We start from the raw sequence: 19,508 nt of genomic DNA, 5'->3' as shown, positions 1-19,508 counted from the left end.
GCCTCTGTTTTTGACAGGGGATTCCCATATGCCTTCCTCTTGCCGATGCATGTGAAACTTAAAAACTCTTTAACTATCAAAGCTACTCCAATTGTGTCCTCAAGAATGCTATGCTCTCTAAGAACATGAAGTCGTCCCAAAGCCACAAATCTCATATTAATTCATTTCGACTGTCATGTCGGCTATTGCGACCTGCTTTTCGTTGCAAAATATGCAGAAGCAACATTGTTATATTGTACGTTCCTGTGAGTCGGCCTTCTATACATTTCCTGTCATCTATGCGGGCTTATACCAGGAGTTATGCCGCTTAAAAGCGTCTGGATTTTTTTTTCAATGTGCAATTTGGTATTGAAATGTTTTTCTTTCTTCCGATGAAGGGACTAGAATTTTCGAACATGGTTTAGTGTCAGAATTTCGATTAGTACATGAAGGATTTGTTGATGTGAACGCCAACACCATTTAAGTGATCGTTTGATACATCGATGTGGATACCATAAGTGTTGACCCCATCGGGTGAAAAGCTGGAGAGATGAAAAGATTGGTTTTCTTCGACATTACATGAATCAAATTTCAGAGCTCTTTTAAGGTTTTATTTGTTTCATGAAAAATAAATAATTAAAAAATATATTTTTTAACGATTATTGCTTATATTGCTTAGAAAGTGAAAGAATACAAACGAAAATACATAGTTCATGAAAACATTTGGATATAGTTTATTGTTAATAAAGAATATAGTTTCCATCAACTAATTATTTAAAGCGTTATGGCGATCAGCTTTATGAAATTGTTTTGCAAGTCACTCATTTTAAGTAAAATGAACGGAGCCTAAGTAGAGAAATTGAGTTTTTTGCTTGAAGACGAGGGTTTTCGAACTTTGAAAAATTACCATTTTAGACCATTGACCATTTTCATCTATCTTATCCATGTCACTCGTTTTGCAAGGAAGTCCCTTGATGTCCGAACAGCGACATACTATAAATATCGGGTCGAGTCCGACCGGATAGCGTTAATTCCGATGGGATGATAATGTATCATCTTTGCCCTATGGTTTTGGTGGTACATTTGTATATGATTCGAAGCCAAAACGTTGCTCTAAGATCAACTTGGATCGAATTGCGATAATCAAATTTTTTTTTTTATTCTTCTGTATGATTTAGTTGCAGCTTCATCATTGATCAATAACAGGCATGCAAACTACGTACATAAAGCATTGATCAAGGAAATGCTTGCCCACTTCACCAAAAGCCGAAACCTAAGTCAACTTGATGAGCAAGCAAAACGTTCAAACGGGCTCGTACTAGTACTTAATGTTTGTTTGCCCTCTTGCATAGAGGACAGAGATTAGGGACATTGCATTGCGAAATGGTGAAAAGAAACGGAGATTTTAGGGTTTAGGCGAGGCCGAACGCGGTCATCCCGAGCTCCTTGAGGACCTCGGCGCACTCGGCGAGAGGCTCCTTCTTCATGTACCCGAGCGGGTTGGCCTGGCGAACCGGGGTGGCCATGCCGTTGTTCTTGGTGAGGCTGATCCTTGCGCTCTTCCTCAGGAAAGGATCGTTGCTGACTTCCTCGCAGCCGGGCTGGCTGCTCTTGACGAGCACGATCTCGCAGATCTCCTCCTCATGCTCTCCGTCCACCGGAAGGCGGTAGGTCCCGGTGTTGTCGGTCACGCCCTCAATGCTGTAGGTTATGGCTCCGCCCTCGCGGTCCCTGCACTCCAAGCGCACCTTGGCACCTGCACGCCATATTGGAACCATTTCATGTGGACATATTTTCAGAAAAGGGGCAGTGATTTTAACGTAGGGAACAAGTGAAATATGGAGGGATTTTGGAATAAGGGCATTGTGGTTTTGATCGACTAATGAGAATTTTACAGAGCTTGAAATGAGAGCTATATGTATAAGTACTACAAAACAAGAACATTCGCATCGACGAAAATCTTTGTCGCGAAAGAAAGCCAAATATCCGGAAATTATGAACTTTGAGAGAGCTATTTTGCATTAAAATGTCGCTTTTTTTCTTTTTGTGCTCGGCCCTACCTAATAGCTCGAGCCAACCCTGTAATGCATTTATACAGTAGAAATCGTCGAGTTCAGTATCATATCTTTAGTATTGGAACAAAGACGATATCGTGTCATTTTCGCAGTGCGACGAAGGAAATCCGAACCTGCCATGTCTTTGCTGACTTTGGTTATGAACTGGGTGCGGCAGGTGTCGCAGTAAACCTTGCCCTCCACGAAGAAGCGGTCGTCGCCGCACACGGCCCCGAGAAGGGACAGGAAACAAAGGGCCGAGGCCAAGAAGACGATAGCCTTGAGAGACTTTGCCATTGCTCCTGCTGGATGCGTTCCTGTTGGTTGGATCTTCTGGACTTAGGATGGAGATTTGTATATGTAGAGGAGGGGCTGGTCTGAGGAAGAGCCCAGGGGCTTGTCCCTTTTGTTATAAAGCCAAGTCAAGCTGTTTATTTTTGGGAAGGTCTTGTTATGTCCTAGTTGCAGTTATTTTTGTGCGGTTGTCATTGCCTTCTCCTCCTGGTGGTTTGGAAATCTCTTTGACCCGCTTCTCTCTCTATGTCTGTGACCCGCCTCTCTCTCTCTCTCTCTCTCACACACCATTTCTTGTAAAGAGGGCACATAATGACCATTTGGTAGATCTTAGAGAGGATGGACTCTTATGAAAAAGATGGTCTTCAAAATAGAGGGCAAACAATGTAGGGCTAAATTAGTGCCGTGGATGTTTCGGCTGCCTGACAAATTTCGACATGGAAGAGGCACATGTTAGCAGGTCAACCCCGGCCGAGGCGGGCAGTGTTCTAAACAGAGGGCTTGGAACAGCTCAATGAATATCAGAGTTGGGACCAAACAATCTAGCAAAAGCCAACCAAAGGGAAATAGCACTGGCACAAGCATGAAAAATGGCAGGCTACTGTCCGGTTCAGAGACATGCGAGAGTCCTGTGATCACACGAGGTTATAGAGACCATATGTGTTCTCTCATTACATGTGCAAACTCCTACACCTGAGGAATTGCTTCAAGATGAAAGATCATCCGCGGAGTGAAGAAAGCAGATAGTCATCATCTTTGAACGGAGATTTTGCATCGATTCCGACATTGTCAAATAGGACATAGATTAGATGAGATTCTGGTTTCTACCCTTGAGGACTAGAGGCAATCTGGGAAGCACAAGGGACGAACAGCCCCAAATAGATCAACGAGTAGGCCACAGCATTAGAAAAGACAAACATCCGATTGTGCAACCGATGATATTTAGTCATCTAATAACGCTACATTCTCGATTAAACAGACTTAGATCGTACAGCAGACTGCCCTTGACATAATTTTATCGGGTTTAATCAGCAGTCGTGACCATGGGAGCACAGAACAAGCACCAAACAATTAGCTTGTAGCAATATCCAAGCAAAAGAGGACGACGGAGTGAAAAAAAAGTAAAGGAAATAGAAAGGAAAAAGTCTATCAATATGCCTCTAGACGAGGAAACACCACCCTCAAACCATTTGACTCCCTTTATGAGCTCCCAAGCAACACTCTGCATCACTGCAATGCACAAACCAGAGGTCAAAAGAGAAGAGATTTATGCTATACTATCTGATTTAGCAAATTAATCACCTCCGCATCTTCACCCCCAGCAGCTTTGGCAGCATTGTCAAGCTTCTGGGCATCTTCTGCTGTATCATCGGAGGCAAATATGTAAACAACAGTGCAAACCCATTAGTCATTGAATTTCAGAGATCGGAGGATGAGAATACTATCATCATAAAATCAGGAAGCAACTAAAAGTGCTCTATAAACCTTCAAAGAATGGAAAATACCTGGCAGGAGGGATGGTCGCAAGACAAACACACTATTCACCATGCAACATTTATTTGATGTTATCAGTCCAAAATACAGCAACCAACAAATTCCGTGTATACCAGCAATATTGCAGCTTCTAAAATGGGACACAGTGCGATGTAGTTTTGACAGAAGCGCATACTCAAATGGTCTTTTACTTGGTATACAACTTGCGTTAAGGAAAACATCAACAGAAGTGTCGACATGTGTCATATCCAACAACATTGTGAATCCGACAGAACATATGAGACGCATCTAACACAGCCCATGTATACCCTTTTTTTTTTACAAGCTGTATGGCAAATATAAAATGCTACTTAGATTTTATTTTGTTTAGTTAAGAAAAGACGAATCCAGATCTCCAACCACCAATTGCAACTTTAAAGCCTATATCAACAAAAGGAAGACTGTGTGGTAGGCATGCGGCCATCTTTTTTGCAATCATCCCTCTGTATTCAGATCCTACTACTAGGATCAAGCTTTCATATCAAAGGACCATGCTTCACACTTTAATTAGACAAAAAGAAAAAGAAAACCAAGTACCCATACTACCCAGAAGTGTGATATTAACCCACTTTAATGAGAATACTAAATGACCACACAAACAATACCAAGGACTTATCCCCCCTCAATGGGGTCAAGATGAAATATTGATTTGATACTTCAACAATCAATACATGCATACATCATTCGAATGCCTGTTGAACATTACATACATAGTGGACAGATCATAATAATATGACAGATTGGAAAAGGAGACATCCCGAGCAATGATTTGCAGCACATGAACATAGAAAGTTCATGCTATAGAATGGGCTCCTTTCACTTGTATATAGGAAGTTCATGGCTCAGAATGGACTCCTTTCACTTACTTGTACATGTTCTCTGCTATGTAATTAGAAGATTAAAGTAACTGACGTAGAGAAGCTTGCAGGAAATTCAGAAAACTAAATAGTCCTCAGAGTAAGAGTCTCAAATGCTTATGGACAGTCTACATTGCGGCGACACCATATCGAGGGATGGATAAAATTTAATCTAGCAGAATGTCAAATTAGAGTGATCTAAAGTTCTTATCGACTTCAGTAATATTTAACCTTCTTAACGGAACACTTAACAGATAATGTGGTAAGAAACCTAGTGGCAGCACGGACCAATAAAGACACTAAACCACAAGCTTAAATGAAGGGGGGAAGAGGAGACTTCAAAGAGACAATTTAGATGGGACTTTTCAGGATAAACTTCTAGACTAAAGCCCTAAGTTAGGGAAGTCATTCATTAAACTCAAACACAAAGGTCTGCCAATGCATGGGATCCAAGGAAGTGTTGGACCACTTCGAGTCTGAGGTACAAAGTGTTAAAACTAGAAAAACATTTCCATCAAAAGATATAATATGAAAAAATAATAATGATTTGGTCTCCAATGATAAATTTAATCTGCATAAAAGCTCTGACAAAATATCTGCATAAGAGCTATAGAAAACCAAAATCTAAAGACGTTCTAGCATTGCAGATATCGCTTATTTACCTCCATCCTCAGGGATGTCAGAAGTCCATAATGTCAGATTGTCCCTTAGAAGCTGCATAATTAATGTGCTGTCTTTGTAGGATTCCTCACTCAAAGTATCCAACTCTGAGATCGCTTCATCAAAAGCCTGCTTTGCAAGGTGACAGGCCCTGGAGTACAAGTTGTCTCATTAGATGGGCTCATGTTGGTTGCTCAAAAGAAAATTGATGAGCAATGCAGCACATACCTTTCAGGAGAGTTCATGATCTCATAGTAGAAGACAGAAAAGTTCAATGCCAAACCCAATCTGATTGGATGCGTTGGCGATAGATCAGCCTCTGCTGTGGTGGAAGCCATCTGTCACGAAAAAGGCATTATGGTAGCTCAGACTCATTAAACAAAGAAAGATGGAAATCAACTAATACTAGAAGCACAGACTCCAGATCAAAGAAAAACTAAAACATTAAGAGGAGTACAGACAGACAATACAAACTTCAGAATCCAAAAGACCTGTTGGAAATGTACAAAGAATGCACTTTTATTTTTTTTCAAGAAAAACATTAGTTTGACAAGCCTTTGTGAGGACTTCTTTCTTGCATAATGATGTTTTCAGTCATTTAACACTTGAATATTCTGAAAAGAAGAAGAAGATGATATTAAGGTATTTTCTTTCCAAAAGAGGCTTTTTCCTTACAAGATGTGGCCATTTTTCTAAACTAAATGAAGACAGATATAGAATTATCTCTTTTAATTAAAATTCTCACATTTCTCAATTGACTAGTGCATAATGAAACTTAATCAGAAACACAGTGACACAGGAAGCAAGCAAAGCGTTAGTCACAAATGACTCTAAGTGCAATAACTAATTATAAATACATCTATCATTCATAGGAAGTACATCAATATCAACCGGAGGATAACATCAGATTATACCTCTTCCAAATGCTAGTATTAGAATCTGCGAGAAGATTCAAAGCATTGTCAATCTACCCGCAGCGAAGGGAATCATAATCCCTTCTTTATTCAATAAAGCTGTGGCAACTAAACCACAGGAAGATGAATAAGAGGCCAAGCTCATGCAACTAGATGGTATTTAAGGATCTTTTTTCTATCATTTTAGACTCAGTTCGGTCATCTCTACCATCATTTACGTACCCATTGGACTAAACTAAACACACATGACTTTTACCATTTCTAAAGCAATTACTATGATAAGAGAAGTACCTCATATGCTTTCATAGACTGATCAGCTGCCTCCTTTCTGTCATCACCAGCCTTAAACTCGGCCAAATAACGATAGTAATCTCCTTTCCTGCAAGATATAACGCACTCAAACTCCTCAAATCCTCAACAGACGCAAGAAACAACACAAAAATCTGAAACATGCAATCTGAAAAAGTCACTCACATTTTATAAAAAAACACAGCCGATTCTCCACCAGCACATGAAGGAATCAAATGCTCATCGATCACCTTCATTACGTCCCCACAAATGTTTGCCAGCTCGGCCTCAACCTTCTGCCTGTACTCCTTGATCTTCTTCACATTATGCTCGTTCCCTTTCGAGTCTTCCTTTTGCTCGATGGAAGAGAGAATCCTCCAAGATGCTCTCCGTGCACCGATCACATTCTTGTAACCAACGGACAGCAGGTTCCTCTCTTCCACCGTCAGCTCGACATCAAGCTTCGCCACATTCTTCATCGCTTCAACCATCTCTGTCACATTTAAAACGGCCAAAATTTCCAATCAAGCTCACATCCCGCGACAACCCAAATGAAGCACCAAACCCCACACTTCCCGACTTACATAATCCCAACATTGTCGACCCCTACTTCACCCTAATGAATCAAAACATCAGAAAACACAAAAAGAAGAAGGCACCCTAGTCAAGAACAACACTATGAACGAGATTGAGAACGACATATCTATCACAGGATCAGATGCAGAAACCCCCTAACATTCAAAAAAATTCCAAATTTGACTACCGTAGCGAAAACCCAGTAAGGAGTCAAACGTCAAGAGCAGCAAGAGACCAAAACAGATCGACCTTGAGAGAGGGAACATGAGAAGGAGGAGGAAGAGGAGAGACGAACCGTCGTAGCGCTCAGCTTGCTCCGCGAGCTTGGCGACGTAGACGTAGCCGTCTCTTTCCTTCGTCGACGCCATCTCCTCTACCTTTCTCTCTCTAAAGACCGGCACTCAAGCAATTTCTCAGTCTCTCAGTCTCTCTCTCTCTCTCTCTAACCTCCAATGGCTCTGTACTTTGTCGCGAGGCGACTGGCTGGTGAGGAGATCGACGCGGGGACGAGCGTGGTGTGGGTTGGTCGGTCTCTGTGGGCGCGAAGGGGAATAAAGTTCCGCCAAGCGCACCGTCCGCGCGTGTTTCTCACGTCGGTCTTATGCGCGACCGATCTCCTCTAGTCCTCTGGGGAGATGGAGCGTGTGGTTCACTCGGAAGGCTGGCGCGTGAGTTGATACTTGAGAGAGCCCAATTTCGAGGTCTGATTTTTTGTTTTTGTGTTCTGTTTCTTTTCTGGTTCTGTAATGTCTTGATAGATGCTCTTCATTGTCTGAAAGCTTTTCATTTTTATTACCGACCCAAAAAAAAAAAAAAAAAAACCAAGCTTTTTTTTTTTTTCTCTTAGCAAATCCTAATAACAAAAAGTTAAACATTAATTGACATATTAAACAAAAGAAACAAATGCTCAAATTTTGATAAGTAACACTGAACAATGTAATTTTGGAAAGTGATTAAGCATTAATCAAACAAAATCGAAAAAGGCTTCAATAACAAAACGGCGAAATGGCAGAAATTGGTTACTCAATAGGTATATTCGAAGTCTCAACGGATGTGAAAAATGATCTATGAATAGTAATACTTAAACATCATGAGAGTAACATGCTGCCCTCAACTCAAAAATAGGAAATTATTATCCCAAATCTAAGGTGATATTTTTAAATATGTTTATTAATCATTTTCTCGTATTAATCAATTATTTAAAAGTACGTAATGAGCATGTGATTTTTTTACTTTGACTTGCTATCATTCCTTTTTACTCGGTTGTGTTTCTTTTTCTTAAAGTTTTTTTTTTCAATATTTTCATTAATATCTTTCCATAATATAATATGAGTATCCAAATTTTATTATCATTTTTGTTAACGCCTTTTGCAAATTTTGAACATCAGCGCTCATGGTGGCGCGACGTCACCAACACCCACTGGTCGCCGATAGTAGGAAGCCACCTGTCGAGGATCGTGGCTTTCAAGCGGCTAATTGAAGCAGTACGATGAGCCTGACTGAAAATTTTCAAATGATGGGCACCAGTGCAATGTCGTGGATACACTTTCAGGGCATACCTTGGCATGTATGGAGATATATGTAATGCTAATTTTCCAGTCTTAATAGTAATCACGACGACAACCAAAAAAAAAGAATTGACAGTAAGTGGATTCCAAACCCAGTGACGAGAATATTTTACGGGCCGACCATTTAGGTGGCCTACTACTTTTGAAAATTGGTCCTTTCATTTATTTAAATTTTTTTTTACAAGTACTTCTAGTGTCGTCAGGCCCTTCACGAAAGATGCTCCAGAAAATGTACTTTTTATTCATACCAACAGAAGAGTAGACAGACCACATCATTGTATTCCCATTTGACAGATTGTGCTTAAAAGCAACCAGAAAAGGATGGATTCGCCATCATCTCCCCTTGTACCTTGCGTTCTTCCATGGTGCTTGTGAAGATTACATTGTCAAATTCGAAGTAAACACATCAGATGAAAATTAAAAAGGAGCTATCTAATAATACAAGGGTCCCTTTGGACAAACAGTTCATGTATCAAATTGCGCAGACAATCTCTCCTGTTTTCCTCCTTTACCAAGCCAGATTTGCACCACCAGTCGGACAGATGACAAACTTCCAATAGTCACACCACAAGGAGCATGCCATCCATGGCTTCATTTTGAGTGTCGAATGAACTGTATCGAAGCGATATTGCCTCAAAATGGCTTCCGAAAATGAAAAGACGAGGCTGAAAAAGATGTGGCGTCAGAATAATGTCATCTAGCGTGACCACTTGTGGGACAAGGCGAATGTCCCCCCTTTCACCCAGGTACAGAGGAAAAACAGCATATGTGAAACCCGGCTACAGATATTAGGCATAAACAAGGCCATCTATTGAACTAAATGCCGGTAATCGACTGGATACCAAGTTAACAAGAGGAAGTTACCCTTCAGAGAGGCTGCGCGAATTTCGAAAAACATGAACAATTAAATTTCATTGCTCAATATGATCCTCGAAAGAATACATGCTCAAGACGGACGAGACATAACATTATGCAAATTTCATGTTGACTTTGGATCTACCACTGAGAGGGATTTTCTGCATTTTGCTTTTCCTGACAAACGCCCGAAGGCACATCTAAGGAGTGCCATCATCTGCAAGGATTGCAGTCACAAGTGCAACACAAAAAGGAAAAGGGAACTTTACGAATGGCGAACCAAAGCACCAGCACAGTGAACCAAAAGCATTTACCATCAATTCGCGACACTAATATACATTTAGACATTACACCTGCTATAAGCTTGCAGCTATTATTGTGGAGGACTCTTGTTGTTTCAGGCTGTCAGCAACATGAGCAACCACTCCAGCACCAGCATTATGAAGCCATTCATTTTTCACCTGCCCAATTACCAAAATCATATCAGGAGTTGAATCAAAGGAGAAAATCACTACCACTAAGAGTAGGTAGTAGAAAAAAGATTACATGAATGTTATTATGGGCCAGGAAGGGCCAGAATGCCGAGTGAAAGCTGACATCAACTTTTTTCCATCCTAACTGTTGTAAGCCGCATATCATCTCCTCTGCATTATTTGGAAAACTGTGAACATGGAAACATACGAACAATGATGGAGAACATTGGTTTCAACTAACATAGATTGTTACCTTCCATTATTTCATGGTACTCGACAGTATTTTTTATGCTAGGTTCATTCTGTGCAACCTCCTTGGCTTTTGCAGCTTCTGGTGGAAAATGTGGGCCATCTGAGGATATGGGTGGACAATACTCAACATCTACTACATGTTTGTACCCATCCAAAGAACGACGAGGAGGCTACAAGAATAGAGTAGTCGCATATCAACACAATGTTTTTCTGGCAGACATTTTTCACTTATCATAATGCTCAGATAATAGCATCTTGAAAGCACAATTGTTCCACCCACTTAGAAAAGGAAAGCATCACGAGTACTCCAACTATACTTGTAGTTGTTTTGTACTCTTTTGAGACAAAAGTTACTTCATCTCTATAGCCACGTGATAAAGAGAAACACCACCCCAGCATCCTCACTGACCTTTTGGTGATAACATATACAAGTCACAGGCACATCAAACTTAAAACTCATCCAAATTTTTTCTCTATAAAGGTTCGGTGCATTTGATGCTGCAATATAGAGGATCATGTTGCTCACCTTTATGAGTTCTCTTTCCCTTCTAATCGATGATGTGCGCCAGCCCACCATGTCTACTTATGCTCAGAAATTCACTTGGAGAAAGGAAGAACCAAGAAGCCAAAAATCAAACACAAAAGCACCATAATCATCAAAAGCAGAGGATACGGTCGTACGAGACATTAGCGTAAAGAATTCGACATCTAAATGCACCAAGAGCAGATCTGCAAATCCGTGCACCGTTACAAGTCAATCGTCAGTAATACTGTATGGACAAATTGATTTTTACTATGCTAACTTTAAGCATTCTTCACTCACAGAAATTTTCCATCTTCACAATCAGACGCCATTCGCAGTAGAAGAGGAGGTTTGTTAGGTTTGCCATCTGTTAGGAATAATTGGGCTCCAGTTCGGCCAACTACAAATGGAGCCATTGGTGCAGCAAGTTTTTCCAAGAAGGGGACACCTAGGAGGAAAGGAAGCTGAAAAATCCAAAATTATGGCATGAATTGGACATCTAACTTATGAAGAAAACAAAAGGATTTGGCAGTTGAATATCATCAGGACCGGAGTATTTTTAACACGTAAATTAACTAGCAGCAAGAAGCTCTGAAGGAAGTGAAAGACCCTGGAAAAGGGTAGCATATCCCATGGACACACAAGTTTTCACCCCACAAAGTAAATCATCATGAAAGAAATTCATACTTCTAGAACACTAATCCTTCAACATTAAGTAGCACATTCTTCTAACATATCCTAATTGATACACGTATAACAAGAAAGTAAATAATGGAGAGGAAATATCTAGTAAAAGATGTAGATAAAATAAGGTGCATTTATTGAACATATCTCACTAGTTTTAATCCGCACATTGACGTAAGAACAAGTAGATTGTCAAGCTAGATTGATGAACATTTGCAGGTTTAGACACTCAACTGTCACATCTTCCCCACCTGATAAAGATAAAGAAGGGTGGGTGTGGGTAATATTGCATTCCAAACAATCTAATATTAGCATACACCTGGTCAGATTCATTGCAACTTCTTCAAGACAAAATTAATAAACCAATGTAATTGGCCGGGGAAAAAACTTCAATTGTTGATAGTTCGATTTGGTTTTGGCTTGAAAAATTTTCATTTAGACACAAGTTTGACCTGTGGTTTGGTGTGGAGTTAAAACACTCCAAATTAAGCATAACCAATCTAAAAACACCCCTAAATCTTGTTGTTCCTTATTTTTTTAGGGTTATGGAGAGATTATTCTTTCTAGCAGTTTATTTCTTGATATCAAAGGATACATAGCCATTAGTTAAAGTTCTTTTGGTCAAACTTAAGTTAAAGGTGAACTCCTGATGTGTGTGCACTTAACATTTAGCAGTTTGACACCAACACAGTCTGTTATCTGTTCAGTCTAATCTTAAGATCATTCGTGTTTGGTTTAGGTTTGAGATAAGATCTTTCAGAAGAAATTCTAAAGGAAGGAAATGCGAATGTGCAATTCACAAGGGACTTACACGTACAGTGTAAAGAATTAATTTCAAACTGTAGTGGACACTCTGGAGGTTGCTAAATGGAAATGATATTCAAGGAAGAGTGAGGAGCAAAGAAACAAAGCAGAGGATCGTAAGTACTTTAAAATACATCAGTGGGTAAGTGTGGTGTTGAACTTGCAAATAATTTTAAATCATTGAAAAAGTCAAAGTGGTCAATTTGCGTAACAACCATCAAATGGATACGAGGTTAAAGGGTCTATCAGAAGAATATGCAGATTTTGGCTCACATTGTAAATTTAGGTGTCCAGTACCAAAGAGGCAAATTTCAAATGCCTATTCTATTTTTCCCACAATTTGGTTTTTGAAGATGAAAAAGAATGAAAATGACATAAAGAAAGACAACTAAAAAATCACCTATAAAAAAAATCAACTATCAAAATTTGAACTGACCTGTCTCCTCCCTCTCACGCCCAGATGAGGAGTCGCCAAAGTGATAAAATTGATTGGTTCCAATCCAGCAATCAAACCTTGCTTGGATGAGGATTTCTCCATATTTGAAGATATAGACATATAATCCTCTAATTGGTCTGTAAGCGAAGCACTTGCAGAATATAGCACGGCTAGAGCATATCTTGCAAACAACCCACCAAGGGAATGAGCTAAAAAGGATATCTTCTTCAGACCGTCTGTCTTTTGAACTACTTGCATTACCTACTTTAAATCAGATCATTAGTTACACAATGTGTTGTCAACTCAGCGTAGAACCATTGGCCACACAAACTTTAAACAGAAGGTTCCACTTCTTGTGTTTAAATCCCTTATTGCTTTTTACCTAAACAACAGTATAATAAACTCATGTAATTAAACATCTCCATATCACGGCAGATACATTAATTAGAAGCCATTGTAGCCTGAAAGGACATAAAAGAATATGCTGGACCTCATCATACTGTAAGGCTAACTCATTACCACTACATTGTCTGCAACAGATGCTGCATCAAGACTAACCATAAATGTGTAATACCTCTACTCTTGAAAATACCAAATATATACCTAAGTTTTACTTTTGGAGACCATTTTGCACCTTCACATCTATTATCATTTTATCCCTATCTACGTGAATGCCAAATTCTTGCCAAAAATGCCCATAACCAAATCCTGAATTCTCATGTCTATCCAAAACACTCAAAAACAACTAAAAACTAGACCACATCCAAACCCTAAGCAAGATATTAAGATAAGTTAACAAAGAGGGGTAATTTGGTCTTTTTATGAGGGTTTTTATATAGAGGTATGTGAATGGTATTAGAAAACATAGAGCTATGTAGAGCTATGTAATTGATCATTAGGTCAAAAGTGAGATGTGTTTTTGGCACTTTCCCAAAAAGAAAATGAGAATGATTTAGAAGCGTTGTTGTCATATCATCCCTAATTGTTATTTATTGGTTATCATCATTCATGGTGCTTAGAAAAATTAGAGCACTCTCAAATTATGAGGATGTTATATCTGCCCTCCCTCCCTCTCTCTAGAGAGTGTGTGTGCGCACGCAGGCGGGTGATGAACATGCCAGGGTAGGACTGTTGCATGGGTAGCTAACTGGTAGCCATAATGTCATCCATGTCGCATCTTGCCAGCGAAACATCAGGTATAGCAGGGAGAAATGAAGGCAAGAAAGCATAAAGAAAACAACTCAGAGAAAAAACAACACTAATGGGAGAAGAATGAGAACCCACTTCATCAGCTAGTCGTCTTCCAGCCCCATCAATACCATCAAATGTTTTAGTGTAAGTGTTAGTCGAACTCGCTGCAATTAGGGAGCAGATGCAAATGTTTCAGAATGTGGGAATCATAATAGTTCCAATGCTAGATGACAGAAAAATAAGCATAAATCCGAGTGATTAAATATCAGCACTAACACCTACTCCTACCTAGAAGCATGAGCCACCAATTTTGAAAATAGGTTGTGTGAAATTTGAGTCAACTAATCATTCAAGAGAGCCTTAATATACTTTAATGCTGAAATAATCTCACTGATCAAAAGCAAATGCTAAATAATCTCACTTAGAAGTGACAAGCCTCAACTCCATTTGCTTGTTTCAACTTCCAAGGATTGATGTCACGGATTCCAAACTCATGACTCTTTAAATTAGTTAGAAATGAACATAATTATCTATGTGAAGCTCATAGCCATCAGGGTCCATGTCTTGATCTCGAAATACCAAAAGCACTAGAAATCAAGACATCACCTGATTTTACATCTTCAAAAGGCTTAACCAAGCAAGTCTAATAAGTAACACTTCTGACCAGAGTACTACTCCCTTTGAGAAAGCCAATCAATCATGACAGGCAACCCTACTTTTACGAATTGAGATACCCAAAGATGGCAAGTCTATTTGAAAGAATTAATATAGTGGCACTGAACATACCATATATGAGGAAGTTTCTTCCCAAGCGCCTTTTAAGTTCTGCTTCTACATATATCCAGTCACTTGGGCTGCAACACTTTAAGAATCAGTTATATTTGTTATTTTCTCGATATAAGCCTAGAACAATTAAAATCATTGCCTCTGTCAAAAATCAAGACAATTCCAACGACATTTAGTGACTTCAGCATTTTCCTGAATCTGAACCACGCAAGTTTATTTATACAGTCAATTCTCTCATTAAGAGATATAGAAGCAAAACTCTGCTAATATAGCCAACTCATACTGGTGATCATTGTACAACTTTCAGGTGAAAATTGCAATTGAGATCAAGAGATACACCTAATAGAAGGATCTATACTTCAAACCGACACTACAGGATAAGTACAGATGAACAATATAACCGACAGTACTCATGGAAGAAAGAGTGTGGAAATATTATGAGGATTTTGGTAATGAGTGCCCTAGGGAAACTTAACCAACCAATTAAGGAAAATTTTCATTTCCCAATACCCTAGTCTCATGTTATGCATAACCAGTACTTCGGAAATTGATTTTTTCCTTGTAAAGTAAGTCTACAAGTGCTCCTGCGCACTCATTAACATGGCCATTATCATAACAGTGGAACTTTTGATTGTCCCTTAGTATCGTTTACATTACAATTGTTTCACAGATACCAGAAATCATCTATTTTTCCATTGATACTTGACCAATCCTGCATGGAACAAAATGAAATCTATATGTCAGTTCCCCTGGGAACAGGGAGATTGGGACTGAGATGCTGCATTGGGCTATAACCTCCTTCAAGGGCAAAGCTTTCACCATATTTGGAGAATAGAAATGAGACTCCATTTTCATCAGTTGTCAGATGTTCAGGTTAAGCTTCTGCATGTTTATATTTACGTAAAGTATCAATGCTTCACTATGTCTGCTTTTTCTAAGAGGATTATGTCTGGTTTTCATAGAGAATTACATAGGCCTGTTCATGTCATCACGTGACATTAGTGTTGTAATTATGGGATTGTAATAGGATGTAGTTCCACTGCACTGCTCACTTGTGGTTGAAAATAGTCACCTATTCAGGAAACACGCGCTCACACAGAGACACAGTGGTGCCAATTACCGCAAGTAAATACACCCCTCCTCCCCCCACCCAAAAAAAAAAAAAAAAAAAAGAGAAAAAGGAGCCAAAGAGGACAATGTTGTGTCATTTTTGTATCTGGTGTTGGTCACCATAGTGCCTGCGAGCAGCTTACATTATTAATATTATTTCTGCTTCGATTACCTTACCCAGATGCCATACACAAAAATTTCCTTTTTATTAATTTCCTTTTTATTTTGGGGGTTGGGGGATTTGTTTGGAGTCACCAGTGTATTAACAAGAGATGCTTTATGATAGACCTTAACTGCATGTCCAGACTAATGAAGCAAAAGAACAGATCCTACCATTGCAAATACACCTAAATTGTCAATATGCGTCTCAGTTTAAAATCTTTTTAAAATAGATCAAAAGACCCAACAGATGCCAAGGATTCTCGCATGGATCTGGCACTACGTACAATGCATGGACAAGTTTTAACATAAACATCAATAGAAATTGTAAGATAGATAAAGAAGCACTTGAGAGTGCCTAGGACGAGAACTCTTTTTCATGGTCATGTGACTACCACCATATGTTTTTTCGTTCTTAGGACAGGTACAGAAGAATGATTAGGGTAGTCTACTTCATTACAATCCCTTCAGCAGATAATAACAGATCCTACTGCTAAATTGCTATTGTAGGAATACCTTGCTAGGATGCCATGTACCAGAACAAGCAGATGGTCTGGTTCATCTTTTAGACTCATAGCTCCCCACGGTGATGTTCCTCGAGTAGTAGTGCTCATAGCTTGAGCCCTAAAACCGTGGTAGTTTCTGTTGTTACTTATTCCTGCCAAACGAAGCTAACAATTTCAGTCCTCGATCAAAATGAAGTTTCTTAACCAGATACTATGTTGAGGAAAAATGCTGATTAATGTGCACTGGTCAAATGATAGATGCCTCACACATAATCGCTCATTTGCAGTTACAAGTTTTTAACTCATTCTATTGCCAGCATAGTTATCTATTACAGTTAAATTGGCTGACTAACATTGAAGGCTAGAAACCAAACACACAAACCACCCCCACACCCCCCCCAAAAAAAAAACAATAAAAAAAAACAAACAGAGAGTAAAAATTCAAGCATCTAGTGATATTATCATAGAACAAGCAAACTACCCAACAAATCAGATATCCAAGATTACTGCCTCAATATCATCTTGAAGTGACATTTGGGTTTTTCTTTTCTGGAAGCACACCATTACAATTAGTTTCAGAAGATTCAGTGTTAAGCTGGTTAAGAGTTGCTCTTTCTTCTGCCATGCAAAACTATAAGATGTCGTCCAGTTCAGTTAAAGAATATAATCAAATGATCTCCTGTACACTTAATCCAATTTCCTAGATTAGTTACATAACTTGTGTATTGGTAGAGAGGCAACAAGCTACAAGTCACGTACCCCAGGAGACTAAAGTGGGTCGTTCTGATTATTGAAATGCTTAAAGAGTATCTATAAATCACTACACATCCAGATGACCATAAAGGCTTCCATAAGCACCACTTACTTAATATACAATTAAAACTTTATTACATAGGCCCCTTCAAAGTGTATCCTCAATAATTCTATCACCAAAGAGTTCAGCTTTGTTCCGTTTCCCAAAACTTTTTTATTGACAAGCTCTTGCACTGCTACAAGATTTTGAATTTCAACAAAATTGTTCAATATTTTAGAATGAAGGGTTGTAAAGCCGGATTGACTAATACCAGTATACAGGTACAAAAGAGTTAGCATCACATCCTAAAATCTTATCAATTAGTCCACAACGAAAGTTGATAGAGTTTTATCTTGCAACTAATTATGATTACCAAGAAAGGGTATCTTGGTAGGCCTTGCTATAGGGTATTAAGCGGGGCCATAATCTTGACTACGTGCACTAAATTACTCAGTGGACTGGACCATTGATGTTGCTTTGATGTTATTGTTTAATTGCTTCTGATGGATATGAACTAATGTGGCTTGGTATGGAAATATCTTTGGTCTTAAATGTACCTGATAACTAGTTCTTGGACAAGTGTGTTTTTGTTTTGAAGTGTGATAAAATATGCATAGTCGAAGCTCTGATCTGCTTAGAAGAGATCTATACTTGTAGCAATAATAACAACAGTCCAAAAGCAGTTGCCGGCCATAAATTGACAGATCTATGGACAACTGTCGGATATGATCGTCGCTTCTTGCATCCATCTAGTCTATACCTTCTGCAGACACGCCATTATTTGGACGAAAGCAAATGATGTCACAACCCCTAGATTTGCTGCATTTAAGATACTATTTAGATGCTAGCCACATTACATTAGCGAAAACAAATAATCGTGTCATCCAACTTCATTCTCAACACTATTGGTGGCACTTGAACTCGTGTTATCCTCATTTTCATCACTTCTCATCCTAACCACCCGAGATAATCAAATCACACACACCACCGAGCATCCCCGCCTTTGTTCGCTATCCCCTATCTAAGGACCAAAATCATTACGGGCAATATCTCAATCACCTAATGAGCAAGACACAAAATAGCTAAGTAAAAAACGAATAAGCCCATCTAAAAAAACTCGAAACAGGACTTACCGATTGAAGAAGAAGACGAAGACGACGACGACGACGACGACGACGACGACGTCGGAGAAGAAGAAGAAGAAGCACACGGCGTGGTAGATGAAGAAGGGTACGAGCTAGAACCAATCGATCCGTGCGAGCCGTTCCTGAAACTGCCACCGAGCCTCGGCGAGCAACCGCATCGCGCGTGTACGAAAGGAGCCGCAGCCATCTTTATAGACAAAGCCAGAAAGCTCCAGATGGGCGAAGCCAACAAAGCACGGGAAGAGAGAGAGAGAGAGAGATGGGTTCGCGCAGTTTCAGGGTGTTCGACCAATCGCCATAAATTTTGTTATCCTCACTGATCAGAAGGAGGCGATGCAGACAGCGCCCACGCTTCTCGGTCTTCTCGCCGTGCGGACATTGGTGATGGGTTCAAGAACTGGCGCACCCACGCTCGCGCACCCACCAAAGATTTTGGAATTACTTGCCAAATTCAGGAGCAGAATCGGAATTGCCGCCTGCAAAAGGCCAAAGCTTGCGTCTTTCTCTCCAATTTCTTGCGAATTTTGGGAAAAAAGTCGATACATTTTGGCGTTCGTTGGAAAGCGAAGACTGAGAGGACACCTGTGCGGTGGCGATGGACGGAAAAATCTGGTAGGTTGTGTGAACTGTGAAGTAGGAGACAAGAGAACGAGAAAGTGGCTCCCTCTGCTGCTTCTTTTGAACTGTGTTATTCCGATAACTTAAGCCGCAACAGCGGGTGAACAATCGACGGGTTTTTTTTTCAATTTAATTTTTTTTTAAAATATTTACGAAACTATTTTTTAAAAAAAATTATTTACCAATTTGGGCCTCGCTCGGTAGTTGGGTTGCCGAGCGAGGCCCACTCGGCAGCCCAACCGCCGAGCAAGCCCTGTTGGGCCCTTGGCTGGGGCTGGCTGGCAGTTGATCGCCGAAGCACCCACTTGCTCGGCAACTAGGTCAGCCGGGTTTGGACTACCGAGCGACCCACTTGCTCAGCGCATACCATTGCAGAGCGGGGCTTTTTCTTTTCTCTTTTTTTTTTTAATTTCATTTTTTAAGTGTTTTAATTATTTATATTTATAATAT

The 19,508-nt window shown here is 39.7% G+C and overlaps 3 protein-coding genes across 7 annotated transcripts; all 3 read right to left on the bottom strand.

The window, feature by feature from the left end:
* Positions 1–1,195: 1,195 nt before the first annotated feature.
* On the bottom strand, positions 1,196–2,543 carry LOC115753781 (olee1-like protein). The gene is made up of 2 exons (XM_030692591.2): positions 2,168–2,543; positions 1,196–1,735 (listed from the first exon to the last, which is right to left on the bottom strand). The coding sequence occupies exons 1-2, from the start codon at positions 2,328–2,330 to the stop codon at positions 1,392–1,394; spliced, it is 507 nt and encodes a 168-aa protein (XP_030548451.1). The 5' UTR covers positions 2,331–2,543; the 3' UTR covers positions 1,196–1,391.
* A 663-nt stretch (positions 2,544–3,206) lies between these two features.
* On the bottom strand, positions 3,207–7,621 carry LOC115753768 (14-3-3-like protein D). Of its 2 annotated transcripts, none has more exons than XM_030692559.2 (7): positions 7,451–7,621; positions 6,766–7,072; positions 6,583–6,670; positions 5,606–5,715; positions 5,380–5,528; positions 3,630–3,688; positions 3,207–3,557 (listed from the first exon to the last, which is right to left on the bottom strand). In XM_030692559.2, exons 1-7 carry the CDS (start codon positions 7,521–7,523, stop codon positions 3,555–3,557), a joined length of 789 nt encoding a protein of 262 aa, XP_030548419.1. In that variant the 5' UTR covers positions 7,524–7,621; the 3' UTR covers positions 3,207–3,554. The 2 variants fall into 2 exon arrangements, with proteins under 2 accessions (XP_030548419.1, XP_048132097.1); XM_048276140.1 differs by lacking the exon at positions 7,451–7,621 and adding an exon at positions 7,316–7,340.
* A 1,992-nt stretch (positions 7,622–9,613) lies between these two features.
* Positions 9,614–19,035, bottom strand: LOC115753777 (lipid droplet phospholipase 1). 4 transcript variants are annotated; one of them, XM_048276127.1, is made up of 12 exons: positions 18,429–19,034; positions 16,513–16,654; positions 14,728–14,795; positions 14,035–14,105; positions 12,751–13,011; positions 11,127–11,290; positions 10,977–11,032; positions 10,830–10,882; positions 10,305–10,473; positions 10,125–10,222; positions 9,932–10,039; positions 9,614–9,804 (listed from the first exon to the last, which is right to left on the bottom strand). In XM_048276127.1, exons 1-11 carry the CDS (start codon positions 18,625–18,627, stop codon positions 9,935–9,937), a joined length of 1,386 nt encoding a protein of 461 aa, XP_048132084.1. In that variant the 5' UTR covers positions 18,628–19,034; the 3' UTR covers positions 9,614–9,804; positions 9,932–9,934. The 4 variants fall into 4 exon arrangements, 3 of the variants coding, with proteins under 3 accessions (XP_048132084.1, XP_030548444.1, XP_030548441.1); XM_030692584.2 differs by adding an exon at positions 17,853–18,058 and having other exon boundaries at positions 9,614–10,039; positions 18,429–18,569; XM_030692581.2 differs by having other exon boundaries at positions 9,614–10,039; positions 18,429–19,033.
* Between the last annotated feature and the right edge of the window lie 473 nt (positions 19,036–19,508).

The sequence above is a fragment of the Rhodamnia argentea genome, chromosome 3, assembly GCF_020921035.1.
Source record: "Rhodamnia argentea isolate NSW1041297 chromosome 3, ASM2092103v1, whole genome shotgun sequence".
Taxonomy (NCBI): Eukaryota; Viridiplantae; Streptophyta; class Magnoliopsida; order Myrtales; family Myrtaceae; genus Rhodamnia; species Rhodamnia argentea.
This window is presented reverse-complemented; position numbering and strand designations above follow the sequence as displayed.